This window comes from Capricornis sumatraensis, chromosome 2 (assembly GCF_032405125.1).
Source record: "Capricornis sumatraensis isolate serow.1 chromosome 2, serow.2, whole genome shotgun sequence".
NCBI lineage: Eukaryota > Metazoa > Chordata > Mammalia > Artiodactyla > Bovidae > Capricornis > Capricornis sumatraensis.
Genome location: NC_091070.1, coordinates 214,318,826 through 214,340,947, shown reverse-complemented (window position 1 = coordinate 214,340,947; position 22,122 = coordinate 214,318,826). Strand labels below are relative to the sequence as shown.

The window sequence follows — 22,122 nt, the reverse complement described above, 5'->3', positions numbered from 1 at the left end:
TCTTTGCTTAATCAGGGGAGACATGGCGTCGCCTCATTTCAGGCGGATCAGAGGGAAGCTCAAGAGGAAGGGACACGGCCCAGGATTCTGGAGCCGGAACGCCGAGTGCTCTCCGGAGTGGAAAGGAATGGCTCTCCTGACCCGGAAACAACCCTCATTTGCCAAGAAAGTCTCTTGTTTCCAGACTCTCCAAGGACAGCGGGGGTCAGAGGCTCGGGCTTTGGTGGGTAGACAGCGTGGGGCCTGCAGGGAGAGAGAATGCAGGTTGTGCCTGGGGTCTCCCCGAGGAGGTGGGCTGTTAGGGAAACCCTGTGAGTGTGCTGCTGACCCCCGCCCTCCTGCCACCGGAGCCAGGACTCCTGAGTGTCTTCCGTTCTGGGTCACTGACGGCACACGGCTCCCTAAGCATCCATAAATCGCCTGATCTGCCTGAAAGAAACTGACAGTGGAGCTTGAAAGAAAATCCATTTCTGGAATAATAAGAGAGCTTGGCAGCTTCTGCAAGCAGATTCAAGGCAAAGCTGAGGGCGCCCGGGGGATTTTCACTTTGCAAGGGGTGGGGAGTGGGGGTTGTCTGTGCCCGGAGGTTGAACCAGGGGATGTGAGAGGTGAAATTGGAGGCGAAAAGCCTCTCTGTCAGCGTGGAAGGGCAGCTTCGCTCTTGTTCTTCACCCATCTCCAAGAAAAATTAAGTAGACATCAGAGTCATCTGCCAGTGCTGAACTGGAAGGAGAGAGACCATGAGGAAGGGAAAAGCTGGAGAAGGCTTGGGCAGGGGTGCAGGGGGGGGAGGCAGGGGGACAGGAAACGGGGACAGAGACCATTGCTGCTTCACGTCTCTTCAGCTGGGGTCACTGCAGCGCTGGAACACAGTTTGTTCTTTTGTACTCAGCTCAGATGGAGAATCCCAGGGACGGGGAGCCTAGTGGGCCGCCGTCTATGGGGTCACACAGAGTCGGACACGACTGACGCGACTTAGCAGCAGCAGCAGATGGTAAAGAATATGCCTGGGGATCCGAGTTCGATTCCTGGGTCAAGAAGATCTCCTGGAGGAGGGAATGGCTCCCTATTCCAGTATCCTTGCCTGCGAAACCCCATGGACAGAGGAGCCTAGTAGGCTACAGTCCATGGGGTCACAAAGAGTCAGACACGTTTAAGCGACTAACACTAACACAACAGCAGAAAGGCAAAGGAGCACGTGAGGTTTTATATTCATGCGCACAAAATCACTGCAAACACTATTCTCCTACCTCAGAACTATGTATATGTGTGTGTGTGTGTGTGTGTGTATACACATATATTAAATCTCAATTTGGGAGCTACATCCTTTTTGGCTTATGTTTAAAATAAACCCCCCTGGAGTAGGAAATGGCAACCCACTGCGGTATTCTTGCCTAGAGAATCCCATGGACAGAGGAGCCTGGTGGGCTACAGTCCGTAGGGTCACAAAGACTGAGCAAATGAACACACAAAATAAAAGCAAGTGCTCCTTTCTGTGTCTGTGTGAAAAACACACTCCGGCTTGAGGGTGGGAAGGAAACGTGTCACAGTGGCCCTCCATGCCGGTCCCCTGTGCCCTGCAGGAAGCCCCCCTCCTCTTTGCCTGCATGAGCATGGCTCCCTGGAGGCATCTGCTAGTTGCTGTCTTCCCCAGCTAAACTTTCCCGACATGTAAGGGTGAATTTCACATGATCACCACATGGTGAAGCATTTTGCAGAGAACACAGAATCCAGAATTTAAAGGAAATTAATAAGGGACCCACAGGTTCAAGGCTAACGTCCTGTGGGTCGGGGTTTCTTGCTAGGTCAGGTCCAAGTGTACTCCAGGGTCAGGATTTGGGCCCAGGTGAGCTGGTTCAAGGGCTTCCCAGGCGGCGCTTCCCTGCCTGCTTCTACTGCCTGCTGATGCAGTAGACGGAAGAGACGCGGCTTTGATCCCGGCTTCCCTGGGTCGGGAAGATTCCCCTTGGGAAGGAAGTGGCAGCCCACTCCAGTATTCTTGTCTGAAGAATCCCATGTACAGAGGAGACTGGTGGGCTGCAGTCCATGGGGTCACATAGAGTCAGATGCACCTGAAGCAACTCAGCACGCATACTCAAGTTGGTTCAAGCTCCTGCTTTCCACCACGTCCCTGCTGCTGTGTGTCTTCCCTCCGCTTTAGACACTCCCCTCCTGTCCTGGATTAAGCCTCCCTATCGCTTTGCTGGTTCTAAGGAATCCCTCCTGCCTCTCCCCCAGAGCTAGGTTGAGAGGCCCTCATACTTGCCCCCTGGATCCCTGTACTACAGCCCCCATCAGTCCCCAAGCCTCAGGACTCCCTGCAGACAGGAAGATTCCTGGGGACAGGGTTTCTGTAATATCCAGGCATGGTGAGGCACACAGTGTGTGTGTCTGCAAGCACAAATGAATGAAATCCTTAAAAAGACCAGATCTTTGTCCTACAAGAGCTCCTAAACCCGTGGGAGGACAGATTTATACACAACGACCATGACACCTCATGGACAGGCTGGGAGGGCTGCAGTCAAGTTTACAAGTCAGGTTCCAAACTCACACGGGAAGGACTGGTGACCTCTGCCTGCGGTGCAAGGAAAGGGCAGGATGGCACTTAATTAGGGAAGCGTGTGTATGTGCTCAGTTGCCCAGTCCCGTCTGGCTCTTTTGCAACCCCATGGACCACCAGGGTCCTCCGTCCATGGGATCTCCCAGGCAAGAATACTGGGACAGTTTACCATTTCCTACTTTATAGGATCTTCCCGATCCAGGGATCAAACCCACGTCTCTTGCATCTCCTGCGTTAGTAGGCAGATTATTTACCACTGAGCCACCTGAGAAGGGATGAGTCATTCTAACCAGCCAAGAAGGGAGGAGAACAGACTGATAAGGAGACCACAAGGCACATGGAAAATGGTGATTAGTTTAGTCCAACAGCACAGGTGTCTGATTGAGCTCCCACAATAGATCGGGCATCGTCCAGATGCAGTGAGCCAAACACAGTGGGGACACAAAACCCTTGCCTCTGGAAGGCGACCGTGAGAGAGGGAGTGAGACCCACAGTGCACCATGGTGGATACTGTTAACCACAGGTTCCTGGCCAGGATGCCCATCCAAGCAGGGGTCAGCGAGTGAGGTGCTCACCCTCCAGCTCCTGGGTGGCTGGGTGGGGACGTGGCCAGGGCCTGTGGCCTCGAGACATCCCCTCTAGCACTCTGGTGACCCATAGGTACTCATATCGTCCACACGGCCAGGAGGTAGAGAAGCTGGGAGACTCTCTCAGGACAGAGCTTCTCCAGGAGTGCGGGGTCAAGGCAGACTTTCAGGAGGAGGCGATTCCCAAGTTGGGCCCTGACGATAGAATAGGAGAGGTGGGGAGATTTTGAACAAAGGAACAAACTAAGAGTGGTGACAGGAAAGAGTGCTGATCTTCACTGAATCGCTTCATGGTAAACAGAAGGGGGAAAGTCACTTCTAAAGAAAATCAGCCCTGAACATTCATTGGAAGGACTGATGCTGAAGCTGAAGCTCCAATACTTTGGCCACCTGATGCAAAGAGCCAACTCATTGGAAAAGACTCTGATGCAGGAAATTATTGAAGGTCAAGGAGAAGGGGATGGGAGAAGATGAGATGATTGGATACCATCACTGACTCAATGGGCATGAGTTTAGCAAACTCTGGGAGATAGAGAAGGACAGGGAATCCTGGCATACTGCAGTTCATGGGGTCACAAAGATTTGGACGCGACTTAGCGACTGGAAAACAACAAGCCTTCACAGAGCAGTAAAGAAGCGCCAGCCTGGACCTAAGCACGCCTAAACTTACCTCATTTAACCCTTCCACCTCTCTGAAGGGAAAGAGGTCATTTTACACATGAGTAAATTGAGGCACTGGGTCACTGAAAAAGCAAGAGAGTTCCAGAAAAAACATTTATTTCTGCTTTATTGACTATGCCAAAGCTGTTAACTGTGTGGATCACAATAAACTGGAAAATTCTGAAGGAGATGGGAATACCAGACCACTTGACCTGCCTCTTGAGAAACCTGTATGCAGGTCACAACAGTTAGAACTGGACATGGAACAACAGACTGGTTCCAAATAGGAAAAGGAGTACGTAACGCTGTATATTGTCACCCTGCTTATTTAACTTTTATGCAAAGTACATCATGAGAAATGCTGGGCTGGAAGAAGCACAAGCTGGAATCAAGATTGCTGGGAGAAATATCAATAACCTCAGATATGCAGATGACACCACCCTTATGGCAGAAAGTGAAGAAGAACTAAAGAGCCTCTTGATGAAAGTGAAAGTGGAGAGTGAAAAAGCTTACTTAAAGCTCAACACTCAGAAAACGAAGATCATGGCATCTGGTCCCATCACTTCACGGCAAATAGATGGGGAAACAGTGGAAACAGTGGCTGACTTTAGTTTTTTAGGCTCCAAGATCACTGCAGATGGCGACTGCAGCCATGAAATTAAAATATGCTTACTCCTTGGAGGGAAAGTTATGACCAACCTAGACAGCAAGTTAAAAAGCAGGGACATTACTTTGTCAACACAGATCCATCTAGTCAAGGCTATGGTTTTTCAAGTGGTCATGTATGGATGTGAGAGGTGGACTATAAGGAATGCTGAGTGCAGAAGAATTGATGCTTTTGAACTGTGGTGTTGGAGAAGACTCTTGAGACTCCCTTGGACTGCAAGGAGATCCCACTAATCCATCCTAAAGGAAATCAGTCCTGGGTGTTCATTGGCAGGACTGATGTTGAAGCTGAAACTCCAATACTTTAGCCACCTGATGCAAAGAGCTGATGGATTTGAAAAGACCCTGATGCTGGGATAGATTGAGGGCAGGAGGAGAAGGGGACGACAGAGGATAAGATGGTTGGATGGCATCACCAACTCAATGGACATGAGTTTGGGTAGACTCCGGCAGTTGGTGATGGACAGGGACACCTGGTGTGCTGCAGTTCATGGGGTCGCAAAGAGTCGGACACGACTGAGTGACTGCACTGAACTGAAATTGAGGCACAGAAAGTTTAAGTAACCTTCCCAAAGTCACACAGCCAGAAAGCAGTGAAGCTAGGATTCACAGCAAGGTAAATGTGTCCCAAATTTCTGTTCCCTAGTAAACAATCCATTGAGGCACATAGCAAAACCGCAGAAGCAGTGTGGCTCTCCTGGGATACAGGATGCTGGATGGCCAGTAGTAAGAAACAGGCTGGGAGGAAGACACAGCATTTGACTCAGACCAGGAGAGCCACATGTTCCTGGAGGTTGGGAACTAGGCCAGGAGGTCACATCATGTGTCTGCAGAGGTGGGTGGGGGCCAGGCTGCCCAAGTCATAAGCCCCCTTTTTTGGGATTTGGGCAGGAATTCAGTGGGGAACCATCGAAGACTCATGAGCGGGGCACGGGATGCTCAGTGGGGAGTGTCAGGAAGATGACTCTCAGGCAGGGCCAAGGATCAGGAGGAGGGGGTGCTGTGGTGGAGACACGTAGAAGGATGTTGCAGTGGTCCAGTGTGACGCGAGCCCGTGGGTGGCTCCAGGTGCAATATGGTCCCTGCACGTATTCTCTGTCTGCTGCCATGATTCCTTCCTGGTTGGTATTTCTTTCCTGATGATTAGTACCAACATAAAGAGGCGCTCCCAAGAACAGCGCCCTACACACCCCTTAACACACCCTTCCTGGCCTGCACCTTTCTTCTCTGTCCCCATCTCAATAAACCTGCCACAATCCACCACCCCTCTCCAGCAACTGCAAACACCTCAGCCCTGATGGTAAACAGCAGTCAGTGACTGGCTTCAGCTACTTGGGTCTCGCTGTCTACCCCAGGAAGCTTCTCAAGGCATTTATTTGATACAAACACAGAGGGATTCGGGGGAAGCCAGGCTCCTCCTTTTGCCGCAAGATCCGGGGTCTCTTGGACCCTTCACCCCACACAGTCCCTCCTGGGTCCACACTCATGGCCTTTGCACTCGGCTCACTGCCCACAGCATCATGCACGCATGCGTGCTTATCAGTCCTGTCCGACTCTTTGCAACCCCATGGACTGTAGCCCACCAGGCTCCTCTGTCCATGGGATTCTCCAGGCAAGAATACTGGAGTGGGTAGTCATTTCCTACTCCAGGGGACCTTCCCGACCCAAGAATCAAACCCAGGTCTCCTGCCTTGGCAGGTGGATTCTTTAGCACTGAGCCACTTTTCACTTTCATGCATTGGAGAAGGAAATGGCAACCCACGCCAGTGTTCTTGCCTGGAGAATCCCAGGAACAGCGGAGCCTGGTGGGCTGCCATCTATGGGGTCGCACAGAGTCGGACACAACTGAAGTGACTTAGCAGCAGCAGCAGCAGCACCAGGAAGCATCAAGTCCCTGTTTATCTTAAATCAATCTTGACTCCCTGGTGGCTCAGACAGTAAAGCGTCTGCCTGCAATGCAGGAGACCTGGGTTCGATCCCTGGGTCAGGAAGATCCCCTGGAGAAGAAAATGGCAATCCACTCCAGTACTCTTGCCTGGAAAATTCCATGGGCAGAGGAGCCTGGTGGGCTACATTCCTTGGGATCTCAAAGAGTCTGACACGACTGAACGACTTCACTTTCACTTTTATCTCCTCTAATGGATTGTAAGATGGTGGAGAGCAGGGCCTCCTGTTCCTTTCTTATTTTGATTTATTTTTATTTTTTATTTTATTCTTAATCCCTAGGAAGTATTCACAATGGCCACTTACTGACAACACATTGCTCATTATGAGAAAGATAAGGGAAACTGCTCCTACTCAAACAAGACTTTTGCAGGAGGAAAAACATTGATCAAAAATTTGAGGCTATAAATGAGCCCATGGAGTCCCAAAGCCCCAGCTTGATCCTAAACTATGGTTCAGAAACATCCACCAAGTTCTGATGGATGAATGGGACAGGCCACTGAGGGCCATTTTGTCCCTCATGTTTTCCACCTTCAGGAGAATGGAGACCTGTCCAGTCCACGTGTGCCTGGGCTGGGGTGGGGTGGTCAGGGAAGGCAATGGGATGTTTGTGTCCAAAATCTGGCCCCAGCTTAACAGAGGGCCCAACTCCTAAGCCTTTTCTTTTTGAGGTGGAGGCTGTGGGCAGAGGCTGTGTCCATGACAGCCACCGAGTTCAGTCCGCCACATGGACCATGAAAGGGGAGGGGCAGCAGGAGGGAGACAGAGTTCCCCAGTTGTGTCTGGAAACAAGGTGGCTTTGGAGGACTCTGCCTTCAGCAAGGACACTGGGTCTGGGCCCCAGCCTCCATCAGCATGTGGGGTTGTTGACATAAGGCACCATCTTGGCCCCAGGACAGATCCTGAGCCCACAGGAGACCCTGGAAGCTCAGAAACAGCCACACATATCTGAAGGGTGGTGACCTAGCAGGGTGTCTCCAAGTCACAGAAGCTGGAGACCCTGGGGGTGCAGATGGGTGCCCAACCGGGGGCACCAAAAAGCGACCATGGACCCAACCCTGACCCTGAGGGCAAGAATCAGAACCATGGGGACAGCCTTCTGCTTGCATGCGGTCCGAATGCTCGAGTTATCTGCTTATCAAAGTCAGCTCGTGTAACTCTGCGAGTCAGATCCCCATAGAAATCAATCTGAAGGGAGGGATTGTATTTTTTTTCCACTCTCAAAAGAATGACAAAGGCAACCCATGACATTTCCTCCTCATTTAATTCAACACAGTCATTTGAACCAAGCCGCAAGGCTAACAGCAGCCATGTACACACGCCCAGGACAATTTCAGGACCACATACAATGACAGCACCTTTGATTACAGGTACAGCCAAGACGTGCTGCTTTCATGAGCTACACCTAAAACAAGGGCTTGTCCTAGACAGAGATCACGGAGAGGAACCATGCAAAAACCTCCGCCAGACAAGCGGAGATGGAAACACTGGGCAGCTCCTCCAAGTGAACTCTGAGTGTCGAGCGTCGTTCAAGTTCTCCGTCATTAGCGTCAACGGGGCAGTTGCTTTTACTCACGATGTTGATGTGCACACGGCCTATTTCTTACACTAACAAAAGCACAGTCTGTGAAAACGTGAGCATAGAGACAAGCACATTTAAGGAGATCGGCCAAGAGTTGTGCTAGGTCTCATCTTCTAGGAGGTTTTCAAGTTACTGATTTTATTCACATTCACCATTTAAATTGAGGATAAAAGGTTAGGATGGTTGTCATTCTCTACGTGGTCTTGTGGACAGAGCCAAATGTTTTTTTTTTTTCCAGTCACTATGGCGATAACACAAGCTTCTTCTTGGTGGATTCAGAAAAAGCAGTTCTTCTAGTTGCCATGGTGAAACAAAAATGCAATTCTCTCGCTAACAAAGAAAACTTCAAAATTCCACTCATCAACAATTTTTGTCAAGTAAAAATTGTATTCCACCTTTCAGAATCCAAAACCATGAATCGATCATCCCCACCATTAAGATTCCTTGTCAGGTCATTAAAGAGGTTTAGGTTAAAAGACACCTTTCATTTGTGTTTATTCCCTACAGACATCATGAATGTTGTGAGGAGTCATTTTAACTACTGCCCAGACAAAACAGAAAACTATTTTTTGGGTTCATGCTTTTGTAGGTTTCCTAATGAGATAATCATTTAATAGCTTCCTTCTAAGATTTTCTTCTTTAGCCACTGAGTACATTCCATTCAAAGTGGAAAAACTAATCACAGATGTTTAAATAACTTCATGTACTTCTTTTGTGCAAAGATAACACCACTTCCAGAAAAAGCTGGGACTACAAGCATTCAATAAGATAATACCTTGAATTCTATACCAATGCCCTCACCCTCTATAATACTGAAATAAGTATACTGGTTTCTTCCTAAACTAAGGATTAGATGCAATATTTTATCTTAGGAGTTCTAGGTTCTGTATTGCATTAATAATTCCCATTTGCTACACATTTTTGAAAAAGCCTTATAAATAGTTTGATAAGACTTATATTAAAGGCGGGAGGAGAAGGGGATGACAGAGGATGAGACGGTTGGATCGCATCACCGACTCAATGAACCTGAATCTGAGTAAACTCTGGGAATTGGTGATGGACAGGGAGGCCTGGCATGCTGCAGTCCATGGGGCTGCAAAGAGTTGGACACAACTGAGCAACTGAACTGAACTGATTTCAAGCTAACAATTCCTATTTGCTAAACATTTCTGAAAATAACCTCAGAAATAGTTTGACAAGAAGTACATATTCCTGGGAATCTAGCCATGGGAAATTTTCCTAACTGTGGAAAAAGATTCATACACATAGATGCTCACCCCACTGGCCAACAAGAAACCACCTTCCGTGACCAACATAGCGGAAATCATTAGAGACTGATTAGCATGCAAGTGCTAATGTAAAGTTTAAGGTTGTATATAAAGACTACATCTTGGATAAAATAGTAAGTGAAAAAGCTTATGTAAAATGTATATGTGGTATGCTGACTTTATATAAAATTTTAAAAAGACATAAAACATGCATAGAGAAAGAAAAAACAGACCTGGAAAAACACCCTGACTTGTTAGCAGTGATTATCTTCAGATAGTGAGACTGTTTATATTTTCTACTTTCCTCATAGTCTACGTTTTGTATAATACCCAGGAATTTCCGATCACACCCATGAATTATTTATAATGGGAAAACAATAAGCAAGAGGGACACTCGGTGAAAACAAAATCAGATGCGCCTCTGGGGAGGTGGTCTTCAGATGCCTTTTCGCACTGCTGGGAAGGGGGTACTTCCGTCAAGTGGGGTTCCTGGGGCAGGTGCAGGAAGACGATGCTTTATCAACTGCTTTAATGATTAAAATCATAGAGAGCAATGAGAAGAGTTTCTCCTGAAAAAAAGCAGATTCCTCTAGCTGTAGCACGTCTTAGAATCTGACCTGACTGCAGAAACGTTTAACACTATGACAGCTAATTAGTCACATAATACAAAAAAAAAGGAAACAAAAGAGAATCAGTTGAAGACAAAGTGAGGATCCAGGAGAGAAAGCAGGACCAGGCTGCTCTTCCTAGGAGAGATGTTCCCTAACGTGCATGGGTCCAAGGAGGACAAGAGGAGGAAACGGGGGAACGGGCAGCTCAGACCATCCACAGAGAACAACAGGGCGGCCTGGGGGTAAGCACGGGCAGGAAATGTTCTTCCTTGACATTCGTCTTCTTGAGTGAAATCGGGGACATATTTTATCCTCAGACTGAGCACACTGGAGCGATTAAAGCCATCACGGTGCACCCAGGGGCCTGAACAATTCTCGCTTAGTCAGGAACACAGCTGTTGTCAAGATGCAACTGTTCAGCAGGATCCCTTGAATCTTCGCCATGTAGACGTCTGATGTGACCTGGGAAAACAAAGGAAGAGGACTGCGTGAAGAGCCGTCTCCCTCTTCTGTTCTCTGGACACTGTCGGCTTCGAAATACACCGGTAACGTACTGACAGAGGGCCGAATGCCTAAGCCAGGCATTGAGACGCTGCCTTTCAGTACTGAAGGGATCACATGACCATTTTTTCTCCCTTAAAGGGGTGAGTTCTGACCACTTTGCCAATGTAAACAAAATGACTATAGTTAAGACTTCACTCAAAGATAAGACCCAGAAAGCTTCCAAGTGCCCTATTTGCTGAGTGATTTCTGCACAAGGATGAGTTGATAATAACATTAAGAACTGCAATAATGTACTAAAGAGATGAGCTGGAGTTGAAGTGCAGCCAACACCAGAATGGATGGATGATTATGGAGGGATCAAACAATTTCTGGAACCCAAAGGAAGTACCCCCCACCCCACCTTCACTCCATCCCGTCCTCAGGGAAGGTGTAAGGGTACGAGAAAACAAATAGCGTTCTCTCACCCTGGTTCTTACTTCCTTTCCATTTCAGCATGGGAGGAAGAAATATTTATACCCAAACATCTCATCCCAAGTCATTGGATCCAAGGCTGATTCAAGATGGAGAGCCCCGATGGGCAAATTGATAAAGACTTGTCCCCAGATGTCCTCTTCTGCCCTGCCTTCACTGGTGCCCAGCTTACACCCGCTTGAGTTGGCAGTCACTTCCTTGCCCCTACTCCTAGGAAAGATATCCTCACCTCTCTAGAGAAAGCAGTATCAGAGAGACACTACAATAATATTTCAGCCCCATGTACCAGTGGGGAGAGGGAGGGGCAGGATATGGGGAGGGGAGTAAGAGGTACAAACTATTGGTAGAAAATAAACTACACGGATATATTATACAACATGGGGAATGTAGCCAACATTTTATAATAACTATAAATAGAGTTAACCTTTAAAGAATTAACCTTTAAAATTGCAAATCACTATACTGTACACTTATAACATATAATATTTACAGCAACAATATTTCAATTTAAAAAATCAAAAAATATATATTTTAGCAGCATGTAGGTGGTTGCCTATAAAATTACATTTTCTGCAAACTTCTTAAGGACATGCCAGACAGACGACATCAAAAAAAGAAAATGGATCTTCTACCCAGAAGTAAAAAGTATACCAACAAACTGGACGTGCCAAGCATACTGTTTCTAAAGATATCTGTGGTTAAGACTATCTCGGGCTTCTGTGTTCTCACGCTCTTCTCATCCCCAGCTCACAGATGCCCACATGGATGTGAAGTAATGCCCTTCTCCCAATTCATCTTCATTCACCAATGAATTAACTCTCCCTACCTTAAAAAAAAATTAAGTCTAAGCAAAGAGCAGGTTGCTAAGAAACCAGTCTGTGTGCTCATTTTCCTCATAGTCAACATTTTTGGAAAAAAAAAAAAGAGAGAGAGAGATGAGATTAGAGCTTTAAGAGGTGGATGAGTATATCTTTTCTGATCATTACACCTCTATGGATTTTTAAATCATTTTGAATGGTTTCATCACATCCTAATTGCTTTTTCTACGGCTCAGCTCATAAACAAAATACCAAATGCTTCAAAACTCGAATTATAATTTATTGTAAAGTATAATACTGTGTTCATGAAACACCATGATGGAAGAGTTGAAACACATTCTTCCTAAATATACAAGGTTTGTTTTCTTGAGCAACTTGTGAGGCTATGCCTGCCTTCACACAAAATAAAAATGCTCCAATCTTGCCCTTATGAAATCTTCCAGGGTAGAAGGCTTAGAACATGATCTGTAATTGTCAGAACCCAAGGAAAAGTGTTGAGTGACCAGATAAACCAAATGGGTCCTAACACAGTTACCGTTATAACACAGCCACTCTGTGAACAGAAATTCTGCTGTGAGAGGATTTATGCAAAGATAGAAATCAGAGTCTGAGCCTCAGCACTTAGAAGGTGCTCAGTAAACACAAAGGGAAAGAGGGAAGGTGGAAGGGAGCCTTAATTGTGTTTCAATTCCATGCAATTCACTTTCTCAAAAAAATTCCAATCAAATAGAATGCTTATAGCTCTTTCCTCCGAGCTCTACAACTCCCTAACAACATTGTTAACATTTGGTTTCGGCATTTGGACAAGTAATGAGAAAACTTAATTAAAGTAAATGCTCAGATCATGGTGCAAAGCCTTGGGCTCAATTTTGCCAGTTAACTGAATTACATTTTTATTGTGCAAATGAGCTATTGCTAAAAACCTTGAAAGTGAATGAAAGCGTTAGTGGCTCAATCGACTCTTTGTGATCCCATGGACTGTAACCTGCCTGGCTCCTCTATCCATGGAATTCTCCAGGGAAGAATCCTGGAGTGGGTAGCCATTCCCTTCTCCAGGGCATCTTCCTGACCCAGGGGTCTCCTAACATTGCAGGGAGATTCTTCACCTGTCCGAATTATCAGGGAAGCCCCCCAAATCTTAAAAGCTTTACTAAAACATTTTTGGTAGTAAGATGTGATCAACATGCATTTGTTGAGAGAAAATAAACCAACCAAAAGCCCCAGACATCTGTGTATCCCCCACAGCAATAATCATCAATGAAGCACCATGAGAATGAGGTACATATTTGAAGCACAGATCTGTAAAGACACTCATGATCTAGAGCTAAGTTAAAAAAAAAAAGGCCAACTCTTAGAATAGTCTGATCTTGATTCAATTAATGTCAAAATAGCTGTACAATTTGAAAGTTTTTTAAAAAGTTTCAAAAGGATGCTATCAGTGCTCACCTTGGACCAGGGAACAGTCTTGGAGTGAGGGCATGAGGGGGAGTTATGGGAGGTGGGTTTCCACCTGTATCCTTTCTATATCCCTTGATTGTTTGATATTTTTACACCAGCGTTATTTTGCAAATCTGATCACATGTGAAAATAAAATAACTGAGAAAATATCATGATTTTGAATTAGTCTCAAAATATGTAAATTTTCAGAGCAAACAAAGAAGAAAGCTATTAAAATGACTTACCTTGCTAGAATTAAGTTTTTCTCCATCAGAGTCCATGCACTTTTATTTGATTTTATTAGCAATCTCTTTCAGAATACCTTTGAGGTCATTAAGCTTGGAAAGGGGAAAAACAGAACTGGTCTTAAGATAAATTTTCCAACTTAAATTTTAAATCATGACTCTAAGGCTTTTCCATGAAATAGATTAACTATGCATGAAATAAGAAGTATGGCCCATGCCTGGAGCATGGCAGAATATCAGACTGGTGGTATTTCAGAGCTTGTTCACTACAGACTTTCTGAAATCAAATCACTAACAAATAAGCATTAGCACCAATCAGGATTCGTTTTTGCTACTGTTGTTTAGCCACTAAGTCACACCTGACTCCTTTGCGACCCCATGGCCTGTAGCCCACCAGGCTTCTCTGTCTGTGGGATTTTCCAGGCATTAATACTGGAGTGGGTTGCCATTCCTTTCTCTGGGGGATCTTCCCAACCAGGGATCAAACCTGTGTCTCCTGCATTACAGGCAGATTCTTTACTGTGGAGTCATCAGGGAAGCACAAATCTTAATCACTAGTGATTCCCACATAGAAATGATAGATTTTTTTTTAACAGCACAGAAATAATATATAACCTATATAGAGATATATAATTTACACATATAAATCATAATGTTATATGTAACTAATACCAATAAATGATATCAATAAAGCTTTGCTTTGATAAAAGTATAACACTAATGAAAATAATATTAATCAAGTTTTTGCAAATAAAGTGTCTCCCCTCACCAAAAACACAGTATAAATAGCAAAACAAATTTAGGTAAAAGGCATGATAAAATTATTTTCAATACATGCATATTTCACAAGTTTTTACACAAGATACATGCAGATGATAAAGATCACTTCAAATTACAAGCCATATTGTTACACTTGATGAAAGCTATAGACATAAAGCAATCTCTGTACAGTTGGTTTCCAACTTGCTAAATCACTCACTCAAGGAAAACTCTCAGTTTAACTATGGCTTCTTTCCAGTATTAACCTCATCATTTAACTGTTCTTGCTGCTGCTGCTGCTAAGTCGCTTTAGTCATGTCCGACTCTGTGCGACCCCATAGACGGCAGCCCACCAGGCTCCCCCGTCCCTGGGATTCTCCAGGCAAGAACACTGGAGTGGGTAGCCATTTCTTGGAAAAGGACAAAAAGAAACCAGGAGGGCTGCCTAAAATAAAGGAGGCATAGTAAGATTCCTACTTACAGATTTAAGGTCAAGGAATGACTTTGGTTTCTGGTGTAAGAATGAGATGGAGATTTTTTTTTTTTTTTTTACTGGAGGGCTTTGGGGAAATCTCTATATTTCTTGTGGTAAAAGGACTTCAATACACTGTTTAGTATGGTTTAAGACATCAAGAGCTTGCTCGAGAAACAAGTGGCCAGCCCTAAAATTCTCTTTGGATACGAAGGAAAAACTTTTTGTTGTTCAGAGGAGAAGGCACAGAGGATAGGGGAGGAGATGAAAAGGAGAGAGGGCGGAGGCGGGACTAGAGAGGGGAGAGAGGCAGCGAAATCCGTGGGTGGGCCCCGAGGGCTCTGTGTTGTGTGGTTTATGGTTTCCCAGGGATCTGCCTAAATTCTACCAAAACCTGCAAAATGCAGCGTGTGGGGGGCTTCTTATAGGAACCCACAAAGAGGCTGAGCTCCACAGCCAGAGCAACACCAAGGGGCCTGGACCCAAGGCCCTCCCCTGAAGGCCCCACAGAGCCCAGGCTCACACGTATGTGTGGACAGAGCGACACCAAGGGGCCTGGACCCAAGGCCCTCCCCTGAAGGCCCCACAGAGCCCAGGCTCACATGTATGGGTGGACAGCCCCCAACTGTGACTGCAACCATCTGGGACCCCCTCAGCAGCCCCCACATCCCGCACTGCTCAGGCCCACAGCCCCCACCACCGGATCAACCCTCCCAGAACCTCACTGACTAGGAGGCCACCCTGAACCCTGGGAATCAGTTCAGCTGGTCCAGTGCCCGGACGTCCAGCTGACCTCTGACCCCAGTCCCCCTCTGCTCCATCCCCGTGTTGCCATCCTTCCCAGGCTCTGCGTGCCCCCCAGCAAGGCACACAGAAAGTTGAGTTCAACCCGAAGTCCACTTTCCATCGACTCCCTCCAAAGCCACCTCAAGTGGACTCACAAGTAAAGCAATAGAATAACCCAAAATAGCCTGTTTTCTCTACACACAGACACACACCTCTAGACACATCCCTCGTACCTCTATTCCCAAGCCAAACTGCTTAAGCCCCTCTTACATGGCCACTCTGACCGCTCAGAGGGCTCTTCAAGGGAGTGTCCCCAGATATGTCCCCAGAGGTTTGTGGGGAAATAAAACCCATCCCTAAAGAGGCCAACAAGTTCCCTCACAGGATGACATAGCTTCCCCCTTCTTCCCACTCGGGGTTCCCCCTCATTCACACTGTCCCTCTCTAGTCTAGAACATTCCATGCCTTTCTGGACTTAGGGTCTTCACAGCTGCTGACCTTGTTCCCGGATAATGCAGACTCAGGCAATCTGGAAAACACACCTGATACTGCAAAGTGTTATTCCTGCTTAATCCTTGAAAATGCTCCCACACCCAAAACATTCAACGAAGGGTCCATTCATGAAATCTGGGGGCCATGTCTGCTTTGATGGCACTTAGCCCAGTGGTGTCTTCCTCGTTCAGTTGCTCACTTGTCTCCGACTCTTTGCGATCCCACAGACCACAGCACAGCAGGCCTCCCTGTCCCTCACCATCTCTCGGAGTTTGCTCAAACTCATGTCCATTGAGTCAGTGATGCCATCCAGCCATCTCATCCTGTCGTCCCCTTCTCCTCCCACCTTCAATCTTTCCCAGCATCAGGGTCTTTGCAAATGAGTCAGCTCTCCACATCAGGTGACCAAAGGATTGGAGTGTCCGCTTCAGCATCAGTCCTTCCAGTGAATATTCAGGATTGATTTCCCTTAGGTTGGACTGATTGGATCTCCTTGCAGTCCAAGGGACTCTCAAGAGTCTTCTCCAACACCACAGTTCAAAAGCATCAATTCTTTGGCCCTTGGCTTTCTTTACAGTCCATTTCTCACATCCATACATGACTACCGGAAAAGCCATAGCTTTGACTAGACAGACCTTTATTGGCAAAGCAGTGCTCTGCTTTTTAATATGCTGTCTAGGTTTGTCATAGCTTTTCTTCTGAGGAGCAAGCAATCTTTTAATTTCATGACTGCTTCACCATCTGGAGTAATTTTGGAGCCCAAAAAGATAAAAGCTGTCACTGTTTCCATTGTTTCCCCATCTATTTGCCATAAAGTGATGAGACTGGATGCATGATCTTAGTTTTCTGAATGCTGAGTTTTAAGCCAGCTTTTTCACTCTCCTCTTTCACCTTCATCAAGAGGCTTTTTAGTTCCTCTTCACTTTCTGCCATAAGGGTGGTATCATCTGCATACATGAGGTTATTGATATTTCTCCTGGCAGTCTTGATTATAGCTTATGCTTTATCCAGTCTGGCATTTCTCATAATGTACTCTGCATAGAAGTTAAATAAGCAGGGTGACAATATACAGCCTTAGCATACTAGGGGTCTTCTTAGTCACTCAATTAAAACCCAGCAACAGTACGAGATCAGAAGGAGAGCAGTTGAAACAGGATATACTCTTGTGTGATGGTGTGGTTCCGGAGAGAGCTGTCATGCTTCTCCATGTCTACGTGTCACTCCCACCTCGAGGGGTAGAGGGTGGACGTGTGGCATTAACTCCTCCCCCAGCTAGATCTCACCTGGGGCTTCTTTACTCAACATCATGCCAGGTCCAGGTCCCACCTTGGGGAGCGCTTCCTCAGTCTTGGAAGCCAGGCCCCATAGAACAAAGGGAACTAACCTGAGATGCCCAAGCCACGTGGATCAGAGGTCATGTGGGGAGAAAAGCAATGAGGAGGAACACCAAGGTGCCGAGTCCTGGCCTTACTGTCAGTTGAATCCAGCCCTGTAAACCCAGCTGAGACGATAAGAAGCAGAATTGCCCACCTGGTCCCTTCCCAAACTCCTGATCCAGAAAAGCAATAGGGAAATAAGATGGTTTTTTGAAGTCCCTAAAGTGTAGGGAACTAAAGCTGATTGTGACAGAAACATTCTACACAGAATGTACCGTCATCCTGAGTGGCTGACACCAATGTATGGAGCAGGTGGCTCCAGGGGAGGGAAGGAGATGAAGGAAGAGACAAGCTATGGGGGCAGGGGGTACAGGTAGGAAGGTTCCAGGCATCAGTTCAGCATCCTGCACAGGACCAGAGCGCAGGAAGGGAGACCCCTGGACTCATGGCCTCAGATGTTTTACATGCTGCTAATAACTAACACAGACATACATACGCAAGGACTTGTGGACTGGATAAATCATCAGTTAGAGCTCTGAAAAGAGCACTTTTGGCTCACTTATTCAATGTTCCTTGAGACCCTCCTACAGGTGGGGATTTGGGTACTGGAGACCCTGCCACCCCTGATGGGGTATTGTCAGTGAAAAGGCACATCCTGGAGGCGGCAAGGGGGTGCAGCAGTGAATGTGACATGTGACTGCAATACCTAGGGCCCATCCTCAAAATGCCACGATAAGAGAGATACCACCTCCTCCTCAGAGTCTAACAGGGAGCCAGTATTTATGAATCAATTGCCACTTCTCCTGAACCAAATAATAATTTCCAGCTGCCCAGCTCAGGATGGAGGTGGGCATTCTCTCTCTAGGTTTGACTTTTATGTGTGTATTCATGCATTCATAATTTAAATTCAGCAGGTGACAAATTAGAGTGGCAACAAAGACTGGCATAGAGGCTCCCAGGCTCCCAGGCTCCCAAGCTGCTTTTCTGAGCCTGCCTGGTGTTCCTTGTCATTGCAAGAATGCTTCTCTTGAGAGAAAAAGAGAAATGGGGTCCTGGGTTAGACAGAAGCAGGAGAAATTTCAGACATTGTAGAAATGGGACTCAGGACTATTCCCTCGTGGGCTAGGAACATCTGAGAAGCAATTTTGTTCCAGCAGTCAGACTTTACGCAGTGAACAAAGACAACTGAACACAGAACAGGGTCATATCCATTTTTCGAAACAATTAACTTCATTTATTTTTGGACACTGGCCTCTAGCTGAAAGCTCAATGATAATAAGAGTTTAAAAAATATTTCCCAAACTATAAACAGGACCCTACCTTTGTATCCAGCTGTCTAAAACGATGCTTTATTCTTCAAAGATGTTTAAAAAGAGAGAGAGAGAGAGAGAGAGAGAGAGAGAGAGAGAAGGGTTATTAAGCTCCATTTTAAAGAACAAAATACAGATCATTTTCATCTCCAACTAAATTAACATCAGCTGCTTTTATCATTTTTACTTTCTTCCAAATACCCAACCAAAGCAGAATTGCATTCTTGTCCCATTTGGAAGGACAGCAAATTGATGTAACCTTTGTTGATGTGGGTGGGAAGTGGAAGATGACACGTAACGTCCATTCCTTCCTTCCAAAACTAAGATCTCTGAGTCCAGAGACAGAGGAGGATAGAGGCCTCTGCCTCATTGCTCGAAGAGAAAAAGCACGTCCCGTGCTCCCGATAGCTGTGCGATAGCTGTGTTAAGCCTAATAAAGGGAGTCATTCTTAGATCTACCCTTCCTTAGACGAATTCTGAGGTGTATTTGGAGCTCTCCGTTAGAATTGCATTTGACTATTAACCCTGTTAACCCCATTTTAAGCTCAAAGGGCATGCTCCTGGAGACCCTGCAGCCCACATTCTTCGTGGACCATCTATGTATATGAGGGAGTGATGTGTCCAGTTCTATGGGATGTTTACAGCAACTCCATGTGCCTCACAGAGGATGCTCAGGACTTCCCAGGGAAAACAACAGTCTGTGACAGATCAACCCAAGGGCTTTGCCATCTTCTAATGTCTCTGTTTCTTCCTCGCACAGATACATGTGTGGACCCTGTGAAGTAATGACTGCTGCCCATGATGTGCGGATATTCCCAGAATTCACCTCTGCAGCTATGCCACAGGGACCCGTGCTCTGGTCCCCTGGTCCATGGCATTGCCTTGCAGGTTTCAAATATCAACACCTCTTTCTTCCCTGCAATCAGGAGGCCATCAGACAGCAGGTGGGGAGGTTTGGCCCTTCCTGGAAGGCTGACACTCCCTTCTGTGTTTGTCACCTTTGGCTGGCTGAGCCTTACGCTGCTGCTCTCTGCTGCAATTTGTCTTTACCCAGAGTTTGTTTAAGTAAACTGCCTGTGATCTGCTAGCTTCTGTACACAAGGAGAGCCTCACAAAGCAGGAATAAGTGGCTGACATACTCCTCTGACGAGTCGCTGGCTTTTGTGTTGATCTTGACAAGGTAATTTTCTTTCATGACACCCTCCCATGCCAGAGTCATGTTGTCTTCATTTCTGAAACCTTGAATAATGAGACAAAGAAATACACTCAAATTGTTTTACTTACCCCTTTCCCTCCCAAATCAACACCTGCTAGGCATTTTGCCACACTCTGGAACCAAAGGAACTGGATTCGTCCTGCCCAAGCTGACCTGACTAATGTTACTCACTAGTGACTGCAGCAGAGCAATGGATAGTGATGAATTTCTTGGTAACAATGAGGAGTTGGAGCTTGCATGAAACAGGAATGTAATTTTCATTCCAAATAGAGATCCAGCCATAGCCCGTCTGTGTGTTTTATGACTTAACAAAATCATTTCACTAGTCAATTTGGTTCTCACATTTCCTATGTTCCATTTTGATGACATCAGAATGCTACACTGATTATTCAGTTAGATAATTACTGATGAATTGTCTATTCTCAACCTAACGCTGGGGTAGAAACTTCGGAGGAGGGGAGAATCATCCCTGGATTTCATTCCTACCCTCTTGAAATATGCAGTCTGGGTGTAGATCTCAAGGAAAATCTTATGTTTACTCTTTTCCTCTCACCTAAGCCAGGTGTGCTGCAAAATTGGCCTGGGGAATGTTCCAGCAAGATTTTTAGTTCTTTTTTTTTTTTTTACAGTAGGGCTTCCCCGGTGGCTCAGATGGTAAACAGTCTGCCTGCAGTGCAGCAGACCCAGGGTTGATCCCTGGGTTGGGAAGTTCCCCTGGAGAAGGAAATGGCAACCCACTCCAGTATTCTTGCCTGGAGAATTCCATGGACTGAGGAGTCTGGTGGGCTACAGTCCATGGGGTTGCAAAGAGTCAGACACAACTGAGCAACTAACACTTTTTACAGTGACTTAGCTTTTCAGACGGCACACAAACGAAAGTACAGATCAACGTGTCACCTGTGTTTCCAGGACTAGCAATGGACAGCAATCCTCTATACGAATTCGTGGGGATAGAAAAGTGCATACATTCATGCAGCGGTCCACTCGGAATAAGTTTACCTAGCGTTTAGTTTCGGAGACGGCAATAGCACCCACTCGAGTACTCTTGCCTGGAAAATCCAGGATATGGACGGAGGAGCCTGGTAGGCTGCAGTCCATGGGTTCGCTAAGAGTCGGACACGACTGAGAGACTTCACTTTCACTTTTCACTTTTCACTTTCATGCATTGGAGAAGGAAATGGCAACCTACTCCAGTGTTCTTGCCTGGAGAAGCCCAGGGACGGGGAAGCCTGGTGGGCTGCCGTCTATGAGGTCGCACAGAGTCAGACACGACTGAAGCGACTTAGCAGCAGCAGCAGTGTTTAGTTTTAAATTTGTTCTTCAAGATGTTAGAGCTTAGGAACTGTTATAAGATTTTCCTAGGTATAAACAGAATTAATTGGGAGTCAAAGGCAAAACCAATATGCAAGGGGCAGAACGGAAGCAGATCCCAGACAGCAAATCCAGATTTATTTTTCCATGGTGGTCATCCACTTTAAAACATAATTCCTAACTGAATTTCTCTTAACTGGATTTTTCCAAGCAAAGTCATTCTCAATTTGTTTTCCTCAAATTAAATGTATGTAGAAGCCCAATAAGAGAACTTAATAATCAACCGGAAAAGAATAGATGCTCCTGAACTAGGTGGCTAGACAGCAAAAATGGCCAATGACTAAATGGCTAACCTCTCTAAGAGTCAAGGTAATGTTGACTGAGACAATAACATAGCATTTTCACAACCAAACTGGAAACTGAGCAGGGTCTACAATAATGACTGTACCGTGTGTTGGCAAAGAGGCAAATAAACAGGTTTCCCATATACTGGTAAAAATTTGTGAACTGTTACAGCCTTAGGGAACGAGGGATGGGATGGAAACAGACATATCAAAAGACTTCAACATGTACATACACTGTATCTAGAAATTTCTCCTCTGGAAACAATTCAAAGGAAAAAGAAAGTCCCTGATGCACTCAAAAATGAATATATAAAACTGCTTATCATAGTGTGACATAGTAACCAAAGAGGAGAAACCATCACACATGCTTAACAAGGGATTGGTTTAATGAAGTATGGTATATCCACAGGCTGGAACAGTCCACAGCTAAAAACTGTCGTAAAGGTATATATTTATGGTGATGGGAGATGTTCTATGGGAGCTTATTAGTTAAATGAGCAAATTAGATTTTGAATATGTATGCACAGAGCAATCAAATTATCACACACCCACCTAAGAATAACAGAATCAATACCAATGTGCTCTCGATATTTATCTCTAGGTGTGCTGTGCTGCCGTGCTTAGTTACTCAGTTGTGTCCACCTGTGTGTGACCCCATGGACTGCAGCCTGCCAGGCCCCTCTGTCCATGGGGGTCCTCCAGG

The 22,122-nt window shown here is 46.0% G+C and overlaps 1 protein-coding gene across 1 annotated transcript in view; it reads right to left on the bottom strand.

The window, feature by feature from the left end:
* Positions 1–7,683: 7,683 nt before the first annotated feature.
* The window catches only part of TRPM8 (transient receptor potential cation channel subfamily M member 8), a 95,056-nt gene continuing 80,617 nt past the window's right edge, over positions 7,684–22,122 (bottom strand). The window contains exons 22-25 of the mRNA XM_068965093.1: positions 19,688–19,787; positions 18,559–18,592; positions 13,354–13,446; positions 7,684–10,340 (exon numbers count right to left, since the gene is read on the bottom strand). Coding sequence (XP_068821194.1) covers positions 13,396–13,446; positions 18,559–18,592; positions 19,688–19,787 — 185 coding nt within the window. The 3' untranslated portion in view covers positions 7,684–10,340; positions 13,354–13,395. The remainder of the gene's footprint in view (positions 10,341–13,353; positions 13,447–18,558; positions 18,593–19,687; positions 19,788–22,122) is intronic.